The 11057-nt window shown below is 48.1% G+C and overlaps 1 protein-coding gene across 1 annotated transcript in view; it reads left to right on the top strand.

Moving 5' to 3' along the window:
- Positions 1-2571: 2571 nt before the first annotated feature.
- LOC112960405 (probable G-protein coupled receptor 83) overlaps positions 2572-11057 on the top strand; it is a 13183-nt gene continuing 4697 nt past the window's right edge. The window contains exons 1-2 of the mRNA XM_026054645.1: positions 2572-2672; positions 10460-10712. Coding sequence (XP_025910430.1) covers positions 2650-2672; positions 10460-10712 — 276 coding nt within the window. The 5' untranslated portion in view covers positions 2572-2649. The remainder of the gene's footprint in view (positions 2673-10459; positions 10713-11057) is intronic.

Genomic DNA, 11057 nt, shown 5'->3' with positions numbered 1-11057 from the left:
CGGCCGGCTGGTGGCATCTCTCACCAGCAACAGGTTGTATTTTAGCTATATGTGTGGCGTGAGATCCCCCCGTTAGGCCCGTCTTGAAAGTCTTGCTGGCTGTAACAGGAAATATTGCACCTTGACATTCACATCTTCAGGATCTATCTCAAGGTAATTAATGGTAAATTAAAAGAAGCTGATTTAGCACAACTTAATTATCACTAAGTATTTAATTAAGATTATTGAAAACAACAGTGAAATCATCAGAGCCCACTTAATTAAAATTGATGCTGATAATGAACAGTGAGTCATCTCCCTCCTGCTGCTTCACCATGATCACAAAGCATCTGCAAACAGGCTTATATCACTTGGACTTTGAGCTTGGCACGGGGTTCCCTCCTCCTCTCCTGATGAGAGATTAGGGTTTCAGTGGGTTAGATGAGTAGACAGTGAGGTGGATTGAGGACTGGCTGGATGACAGAGCTCAGAGGGTGATGATAAATGGGGCCGAGTCCAGGTGGAGGCCTGTGGTGCCCCCCGGGGTTCAGTACGGGGCCCAGTGCTACTCAGCTTGTTCATCAATGACCTGGATGAGGGCAGTGAATGCACCCTGAGCAAGTTTGCAGATGACCCTAAGCTGGGTGGAGTGGCTGACACTCCAGAGGGCTGTGCTGCCATCCAGAGGGAGCTGGACAGGCTGGAGAGTTGGGCACAGAGGAACCTCATGAGGTTCAACAAGGACAAGTGCAGGGTCCTGCACATGGGGAATAACCTCAGGCACCAGGACAAACTAGGGGGTCACCGTTCTGTGCGTTTTGACTTGTGCCACTTGCATGAGCTGGCTCCCCAGAAATGAGAGAGTTAGGAGGCCAAAAAGAAACCTTGGATAGGGCAGTCTTTCACGTGCTATTTTGCAATGCATAGGGAAGGTACCTGCTGAGTAACTTTACGTAACAGAGCAATTTTAGGAGGTTTTGGCTTATTGTCCTTGTACTGTAGTAATACCTCTTTCTGTTGCTGATGCGACTGTGCTTGTGCTACACTCCAAGGTGGATCAGCAGACGATGCAGGGTGGATTATCTTATCGCTGACATAAAAACTGCCCTTGGGTAAGCCAGTTGTTTCCAGCACAGAGGTCAGAGTTATTTCAGGGAAGGACTCTTCCTGCTAATGATGCAATTATCTCCATGTCCCGTTTCACAGGAGAGTGACTTTCACCTTAAGGAGTGTGTGGTGTCACTATCTCCCAAATTCTGGTATAAAAATGAGATGCAGATCATTCAGGAAAATGAACAGAGCATCTAACATATGGAAGAGAACAAATGTAGATTTTTTTTTTCTTGAAAGACATGAATTTTAGCAAATGCAGATGGGATATGACAATAAGGTTAAGGAGAAAAAATAGAACATTGGGTAATTCTGTTCTTCCTGTTATTATGGGAAAAGAAATAAATGAAGTGTGGTTGGAAAGAGAAAAGAAACTACTTGACAGAAACACTTTTTGCAATATGAGTGAAAATCAAAACTGGAATAGTCAGTATTTCCAAAATTAATCCCCAGAAACACTGCAATATTGGAAGAAATGTTTAAAAAAAAAAAAAAAACACAAACACGAAGAGTAAATTCATGCAATAGACTGGGAGCATTATAAGGACAAAAGAAACCCAATGGGAGATACCTGGGCCATAGGAGATGGAAAAGGCTGAAGAGTCAGTGAGTGCTAATCTGATGAAGGTAAAGTGTGATATAGCAGAACAAGTTTCAGAGCTACCATCCACATACCTGAGACCATAGTTACAGGTTCAAGTGTATATGGGTGCAATCCTTCATTCCATGGGGCGTTTCTTCCCTATAAGGCATGTTTTCTGCGTAAGACCGTTCCTTCCTAAACTGGATGCCTCCCCCAGCAATCAGCTCTGAAATGAGCCTCGTGTTAGCAGCAGACAAGCTCAAAAATAGTAGTTTGGCTTAAGAGGCTGAAGTTGTAAAGATTTTTGTAAAGAAATATTTTTGTAAAGAAATATTTGCTTCCTAAGGAAAATAGCTTTTTGTTTGTTTGTTTGTTTAATTGAAATGGGCAAAATTTCTGGTCTGTAGTTAAATTTTCAGGTTATGTTGCTTATATTTCTGTTCTGGCTTTCATTCACATTGTCTGTGAAAAATCAGCATTTTCATTAGGAAAACAGGAAAAAATGTGACCTGAAGAGCTCCACCCATCCCTCAGTCACCTTCTGAAAAAAGGCATCTAATTTTCAAGAGCTGTTTTGCAGCAATGCATTTCACAGCTTCTGCCGTCTCTGCCTCCAGAGAGTCTTCAGAAATGCTTCAAGGCTTCTCATTCCACTTTTGATTTCAAACTATTTTATCTTTTGCATCATATAGAAAAGGAAGAGGGCTCTTAGTTCCTTGTGAACATTTGCAGCTGCTAGTAAAATCCAACTTTTATTATTCTCAGAAATTTCAGCCTATCCTGGCAGTAGATTTTAAAATGCATGGACTTGTTTTGTGAGCTGTATGTTAATGAAAGTAAATCACTATTCCCCCTCATCCTCAGGGCCAGTGACAAAGTTCCTCTGCACACTGGAACTGAAAAGGACCCAGTGGATGAACAGGAACACCATGGAGCAGGACAGGAAATGTGAATGAGCATCTCCTCCTGGATTCAGAATGATCCTCCACGGGCCCATGAGGTTAGAGAATAAGAAAAAATCTCTGTTCATTTCTAGTTATTTTCTTCCACAGGCACAGCACCAAGTTTTCTTTATTCTCTTCCCTAAGTCTCTCTCAATTTCTTGGCCACCAGACTGTTTTGGAGTGTGTTTCAGATGTTTCATCTCTTTAAAGCCATGGTTTTTATGAAGATGCATCACACTTTTTGAAGATGCCGGCTGGTGCGCAGTGTCCCAGCTCCTTCCTCGTCCCCGCAGGAACTGCCTCTGCGTGCAAGAGCTCACGGCTGCTCCCCGTTTTCAGACATAGCCTAATTTAAACTTTATTATTGTCAGGAGATCAAGTTGTTCTACACAGTAAACAATTCCAAGATTAAATATATATTCTGAATTCCAGGCCCTAGGGACACACGAAGAGAGCCAGAGAGAGGAAGGCTTGCCCTGGGTAGAGGAAGAGTGGGTCAGAGAGCATCTAGGGAGCCTCGACACCCACAAATCCATGGGCCCTGATGGGATGCACCCCAGAGTGTTGAGGGAACTGGCGGACGTCCTAGCTGAGCCGCTCGCCATCATCTTTGGAAGGTCCTGGAGAACGGGGGAGGTGCCGGAGGACTGGAAGAAAGCCAACATCACTCCGGTCTTCATAAAAAGGCAAGAAGGAGGACCCGAGTAACTACAGGCTGGTGAGCCTCACCTCCATCCCCGGGAAAGTGATGGAGCAGCTCATCCTGGCTGCTCTCTCCAGACACATGGAGCAGAAGAAGGTACTCCGGAGTAGCCAGCATGGATTCACCAAGGGGAAATCCTGCTTGACTAACCTGATCACCTTCTACGAAGGAATATCTAGCTGGATAGATGAGGGCAGAGCGGTGGATGTCATCTATCTGGATTTGAGCAAGGCTTTTGACACTGTCCCTCACAGCATCCTCCTGGGCAAGCTCCAAAGGTGTGGGATAGATGTGTGGACAGGGAGGTGGATTAGGAATTGGCTCGATGGCAGGGTGCAGAGAGTGGTTGTCAATGGTGCGGAGTCCAGCTGGAGGCCTGTACTTAGTGGTGTCCCCCAGGGRTCAGTTCTCGGTCCGGTCCTGTTCAACTTATTCATTAACGACCTGGATGAAGGGCTGGAGTGCTCCTTCAGCAAGTTTGCCAACGATACCAAACTGGGTGGAGTAGCTGATAGCCCTGAGGGCTGTGCTGCCATCCAGAGGGACCTGGRCAGACTGGAGGACTGGGCGGCGAGAAACCTCATGAGGTTCAACAGGGGCAAGTGCAGGGTCCTGCACTTGGGGAGGAATAACCCTGGACACCAGTACAGATTAGGAGTGGACCTGCTGGAGAGCAGTCCCGCAGAGAGGGACCTGGGTGTCATGGTGGACGACAAGTTGACCATGAGGCAGCAGTGTGCCCTGGTGGCCAAGAAGGCCAACGGGATCCTGGGGTGCATTAAGAAAAGCATCTCCAGCAGGTCGAGGGAAGTGATCATCCCCCTCTACTCAGCCCTGGTGAGGCCCATCTGGAGTACTGCGTCCAGTTCTGGGCTCCCCAGTACAAGAGGGATGTGGAGCTGCTGGAGAGAGTCCAGCGCAGGGCTACGAGGATGATCAGAGGCCTGGAACATGTGCCCTGTGAGCAAAGGCTGAGGGAGCTGGGCCTGTTCAGCCTGGAGAAGAGGAGGCTGAGGGGGGACCTGATCAGCGTGTATAAATACCTCAAGGGAGGCAGTGAGGAGGAGGGGGGCGGCCTCTTTTCAGTGGTGGACAGTGATAGGACTAGAGGAAATGGCTTCAAACTGAAGCATCGGAAGTTCCACAGGAACTTAAGGAAGCATTTCTTCACTGTGAGGGTGACAAAGCACTGGAACAGGCTGCCCAGAGAGGTTGCGGAATCTCCTTCTTTGGAGATCTTTAAAACCCGCTTGGACGCAGCCCTGTGCCACGTGCTCTAGGTGACCCTGCGTGAGCAGGGGGGTTGGACTCGATGACCTCTGAGGTCCCTTCCAACCTTCGGCATTCTATGATTCTATTCTATGATTCTATAATTTGAGTTGATAGCATGTTTCTGTATTGCAGAGATGTTTGCTTCAGTTCATTCCTGGGGCATTCCCTGTGTTATCAGGAGACATGGTAGGTTTGGTCAGTCTTACTAGGACGTCCATGCAGAGTCCTGCAAGATTCTTGCACCTGTTTGTCATGCATTTCCTGTGTTGTAAAACCAGTGCAGTAAAGCAAATAGGAAGATGTTTCTCAGATCAGAGATTTCAAGGATCATCCACGCTCTTATTTATAACATACCTTTTAAATGGGAGCAACCAATCTAGCAATTGAAATAATGGGGTTTCGATAAATGTATTTATCCAAAACATAACCTTAAAATGGAGAAGTATAAAATATCAGCCTAACAAGGAATTGAAACAGGGCACCAGTGTACATGACTTTCAGTTGAGTCACTGCTGTTCTCTAGGGATCAGAATCTTTTACAACATTGGCTGATGCAATAGACATATTGAGGGTATTTTTTCTCATTTAGACCTGGACATTTTAGCTTTCGAATTTTCTTCCTGTTGACAAGGCTTGAGCAATGAAGCATAATGCTTTCAAGCCTGGGAAGCAAAGAAGAGTGATTTTTCTCTTTCAAGCCATAAATCTCATTATCTCGCCAGTGGATCTCGCCGTAATTTCGTGCAGTGGTTGGTGCTCACACCTCTTCTTCCAGGGCCGCGTTCCTGCCCGGACACCGGCTCCCGGAGGAGGAGGAGGAGGCCATGGCGGGGGGCTCTGCGGGTTCCCCCATGCCCTTGGCTCGGCCCCACCGCTGTCCAGGCTGCTCTCCAGGACCTTCCTGCTAGTGCTCAGCACCAGAGACGGCTCAGAGAGACCGGCAGGGAGAGGATGCCCCTTCGATGCGCGACAGGGCAATTGGGACTAGGAAAGTGTTTGATTTAAGGACCTTGTGGATTCAGTGTGTTTCTTCAATCTGCATGATTATAAATATGAATCAGAATAGCCCCTAGGGACCTTAGGAATGTTTTTCAGCTTTACAAACTCCTTGCTCAAGTAATGAAAGCATTTCCCCCTGCTGTACAGTGATGATTTTATTATCAGATTCTGATTTCATCAGCCAATCTGGCCCCTCACACCTGATACAAGATCATAGCTGGATTATGTATATTAAAATATTCTTTTTTGATACTGAAAAAATGAATCAAAATATCACCATTAAGGACTTCAGTTGCATTGAACAATTCAGCCGTAGATCCCATATCCATTCAAACAATGTGACTGTTCCCAGTGGTGTTAGCCAAGGTAGGAGGAATCTATTTAGATGAAATTCTGAACAATGCCATCAATTCATTTCATTTTAGGCCTCCAGCACTGCTGATATCCCAGGCTTTGTCTTTAAAACAGTCTGCCAGCTCTGATTGAAAGCAAACCTTTGATACTCATCATAGCTCTCAAAAGCAGACCTGTGCACCTTCCAGGTAATATCCAGGCCAGTTCTGGCCTTTATCTGGTAGAGATTTGTGGAAAATAACACTATAAATTATCTTTCAACTTGGCCATTTCTCTTAATCAAACAGACAGGCTTAATTATAAGATGAAGCCCAGAATGAGCTATTAAAACAGTTCCTGGATGAGGGTAAGATTGATGACGGCCCAGCGTGCAGGGCCATCCTGGTGAAAGGGGCGACAGTGCTGGTTTGTGAGTAGAGGCTTCTGTAAGTGGCTGTGGGCTCTCCTCTTCTGGGCGATTGTTTGTGGCTCCTTTTTTCCTCCTCTCTCAGATGATGGCAGAAGAAGCGGCCGATCGCGCCGAGCTCCTGCACGTGTTCCTTGGCAGCCCGCCAGAACAGGACTGTGTACAGGACAGGTATTGCTGGTGGCTGATGTTGTTAATGCTGTTGCTGCTGTTCTGTGGCACGGAGGGGTTCAGTCCTAGGAGAGCAGGGGTTATCTAACCCTTATGCTTTTCTTAAGTTACAAATATTGTGAGAAGACACGTTACCACGTTCTCATCAGAGGAAACGAGGAAGGCCTGTGGGCAAGTCCTTTAGGACTGTATCAGGAAAGGAAGGGAACTGACTCCATTCTGTGCTTATTTGAAGGAAATGAGGAGGGGAGCAGCGCATCATTTACCAGCAGCTCGTTAACAACAACTCGGGGCACATGGCTGAGCCTGGGTGATTGACTCCACATCAGCTAATCAGACCAGATACATTAAGGAGCAATGAGTTCTTCTGTTCTCTTTTATACCTCTGTGTATCCATAAGCAGAATAGCTTCTCTTTTACACCTATCTGCGTTCAAATATCAGCATCCTCGCCCTCCAAAAGATGCCATGCACAGTCAGCAAAGCCTAACATTTCCATGGCAGCAGACAGGAAAACTTTAAAAATGTATAGCTGGAGTGGTAATGTATCTTAAGAGGATAAACACCATAGATACGATTTGGATCATGGTTATATACTGTGAAGGAGTGAGGATAAATCATGTTTTTAGAAGCCATTTCTTTAAATTTAGCTTAGATTAAGGTGCAGGAGCAAGCAGTCTTGAACCTGGACACCTTTCCATGATGGACAATGAAGCTGATTGCAGGGTAGTGCGCAGAAGACATTGTGAAACCATGAAGTCCAGTGACTCATCCACAAGAAGTGAACTCTTCCTCTCGGAGTGAAGCAGTTCAGTCTGTGATTTGGGCCAATAGATCGTACTATCCTGTGTTGCTCATCGTAAGGGACTTTATTGAAAGGTAAAAAAAAAAAAAAAAAAAAAAAAAAAAAAAAAGGAAGAAAAAAAAAGAAATTTAAACTAAACTGTAGCAATGGCTGTGAAAGTTTTCATAATCTGGTGATTTAATATTCCCAAGTAGGATGAAACTCTTAAGAGTTTATAGATCCAGACACAGCTAATCTCCTAAAAGACAATTCAGCTGCATTGATGAAAGTTGATGTTTATATTTTCAAAATGTATATGTTCATTTCCAGGTAGATTTAAAAGGCTAGTGGTAGGAACTGAAGTAAATTGCATGTGCTAATGAATGACATGAATCATGGGATCAGTGTCTGTTGTATAGCTCTGGAAAATTTTATCTGAGAAATTCATACCTCTCCTTATTTTACCTGTCAAACTCAAACCATTTTTTTCCTTGAAAAAAAAATTTGCATTTTAGTTTTGCTAGATTACTTACCAAATGGATCTGAATTTCTATAGTACAGCTCTGATTTTCTTGATGCACATAAATATTCAGTCTGTATTAAATCTAGCTGGAGACTATATCTTCATTTCAATAGAAATATTTGGTGATTTGACATATCTTTTTGATGCAGAAAGAGACTAGAGGACTAAATATTCTTATGTAAATGAAAAGTTGCAAGAATTTGACCTAAGTAGTGTTTCAATGTACCAAAGCCTTGCATAGAAATGAAGGCTGAATTTGAGGAATTGAAATGCAGCAATTTAAATGTAGCAGAGTACAATGAAGCTGTCCAAAAAAGTACATTTCTCCTGTGCTTTTTTTGACTTAGAACAACCAGCACAAATGTTAAGTTTTGGTAGGTGACGTAAACTGAGGTCTGGTAGGAAACAGCTCAGAATGGTTGTAAGTGGATAATAACTGTAGCAAAATAGCAATTGATTGCCTAAGTGTTTGAACCTTTCGCAGAATAAATCAGTTTTGCAAAGAATACTAAGAAATCACATGTCTTTGGCATGCAGAGCATTTAAAAATGATCTGTTTTATGCATGTGCATCTAAAATGCTGTTCTGCTAAATTATCCCGCTAATGCATTATCAAGAAATGGAGGAGATTGCTGGCGAATGAAGAAATGTAGCAGTGGCCCCGGGGGCTGCAGGATGGAGGGCAGCACATCCCTGCAGTGCCGGCGCCAGCCCGCACCATGTCCCGACGCAGATCCCGGGGCCCTTCCCGGGCTCCGGCGTGGCCGGGGCAGCGAGCCCTTCGGCAGCGCCCTGCTGCAGGCGCTGGCCACGCAGACCACCCCGGCAGCGCACAGAGAGCCAAAGAGAAGTTGTCTTGGCCCCCAAGAAGTTTACAGCTCACCTAAGAGTGAAGCTTAGGGTTCCAGATTAGACACTAGAGTTAGAGAAAAAAGAACCACCAAATTTAGAGAAAAAGAGCTCTCTGTAACACTGTTCTAATCTCATAGTCTGTAATGCTAGCAGGGGGTTCCAAGAGGAACAGGAATGAAATTTCGTTGCCAATAGCAAATGCCAGCTATTCTTTCTTGTCTGAACAGCACCTGAAAATTGCCCGTTTGGAATATAAGAGCTGCAGGAATTAGGACTGGTTGATGCAGTGAAACTGTTACTGCGTTTTCAGATCCTTTTCTCTAGGGGAACTGGTGGATGCAGCAGAGAAAATGAGTTGCGGCAGTAGGCTGGCATTTGCCACTAACTTCTCAGCTGCATTTCTTAGTGTGTGAGAAGACATGTGCAGGGAAACGGACCCACAAGGGTCCTGCTTCCGATCCTATGTGTGGAGCATCCCCGGCTCCACGGAAACACTGGTTTTGTCTCCAAAGCGCTGTGCAAACCCGCGTGTTCCCCACGTAGCCCCTCGCGCTCGCGGAGTGGCTGTCTCCCCAGGGCCTGGGAGCCTTTGAGTGCAGTGGAACGGGATGGGGGATCCTTCCGAGAGCTGCCCAGCTGGGAGCCCATGGTTGTCTGCAAGGAGGGAAAACCAGTGTTTCTGTGCGCGGCGTCTGCCCCTGCTGCCCCGGTACGTCTGGCTGGGGTGGCAGCCAGCGCTCCTCTCGGCCCACCTGTGAAACAACTGGAGCTGCTGTTCTCCTCTGCAAATTCCGCCCCAACTCTTCCACCGTGCCCTGCTCTGGGGACGGGAAGGGGACAGCCGCACAAAGCGGAGTGCTGGGATGTGCAGAGCGCTCCCCCTGCGCAAACCCTGCGAGCGAGGAAGACGTTGCCAGTCAGCCAGGAGGCTGCACCCCCTGTAGCCCTTGTGCTGGGTGCACAGAGAGGAGGAGGAGACGGGAGATAAGGAAGCCTCCGCTGGTGCTTTGTGCTGCTCTGCCGGTGCCGGCGAGTGCCAGGCGCTCCAGCATGTGTCTGTGGGGCTGCGGTAGCTCTGGGGAGCGCCGGGAAGAGGGACCCCATTGGCTGCTCCGTGGCAGTGTGTCATCTGGCAGCCCGTGTCTGTCACAGGGAAGCAGGGACCGCTCAGCCTCCGAGCAGAGCTGCCTCCGTGCATCGCTCAGAGATACTTCAAGGACAGAAAGAAGTGGGAAGAGCTGTTCTGATTCTGACAAGCTCTGAAAACTCCTTGGAAATAGGGACCTGCTGAATTAAGAACTGTGTGGAAAAGCGAGGAAGTAGCCTTCCCAGGAGGAGTTATGAGAGAGCAGCAGAGCAGTGTCCAAAAGGAAATACTTGCTAGGACTTTTTCCTAGGTGCTCTTGCCTGGGGGATGGATGGGACTGGAAAAGGAGAGCAGCAGCTGGAGAGCCTTTGGAGCAGAGCTCACGTGTGATCGGCGCGGGAGGAAGGGCCCGTTTTCCAAATCTTTTTTGCAGTTTGCACCTACAGGACGTGTTCCTGACACGCGCACATTCTCCCTCAGCACCAGAGCTCTCGGGAAGGAGGGAGGGCGGAAGGGGACGCTGAGCCTGCCCGGTCCTCCCGGCACCCGCAGCGCTCGCGCTCGGACCATGAGCGGAGCCGCCTGGCTGCCCTCCCACTACCTGTCCGAGCCCTTGTGGCGAGCGGCGCGTCCCAATGGCACCACCTTCCTCTCTGCGCTCTACGGCTTCCCCAACCGCTCCTTCTTCCACAGCGGGCTGGACCTGGACGACCTGGGAGACTTCGACAGCGGCGCCCGATACGAGGGCGAGTCACAGAGCCGGGTGGTGAAGGCGCTGCTCATCGTCGCCTACTCGGTCATCATCTGCATCTCGCTCTTTGGCAACGTCCTGGTGTGCCACGTGGTGCTCAAGAACAAGCGGATGCGCTCGGCCACCAGCCTCTTCATCGCCAACCTGGCAGTGGCGGACATGATGATCACCGTCCTCAACACCCCCTTCACGCTGGTAAGGGCCAGGCCGGGCCGCGCGGCCGCCGGCCGCTCTCTCTCCATGTCCCGCTCCATGTCCCATGTGGCCCCTCGCACCCAGTCCGGGCTCCTGCTCCTCACCTCCCAGATCCCACATTGCGGGTGGCTCCCTCCTTGCTTCCCTCCTGCAGACTGGCCGGGCGCAGGTGTCCTTGGTGGGGAAGGACGTGGGGACACCAGCTGCGCTGGGAAGTGCCGCGAGCTGCCAGGTCCCTAAGGAGGCGACACAGCCAAGGTCATCCCTCATGGGGGCTGCCAAGAGCAGCCAGGTGTGTGCAGAGCCGTGTCTGTGCAGAGCCATGTCTATGCGGAGCCCTGTCTG

This window comes from Nothoprocta perdicaria, unplaced genomic scaffold, assembly GCF_003342845.1.
Source record: "Nothoprocta perdicaria isolate Ctin4 unplaced genomic scaffold, notPer1 scaffold_124, whole genome shotgun sequence".
In the NCBI taxonomy this organism is placed as follows: Eukaryota; Metazoa; Chordata; class Aves; order Tinamiformes; family Tinamidae; genus Nothoprocta; species Nothoprocta perdicaria.
Note: the sequence above shows the minus strand (reverse complement) of the source record. Positions and strands in the feature narration are given on the sequence as shown.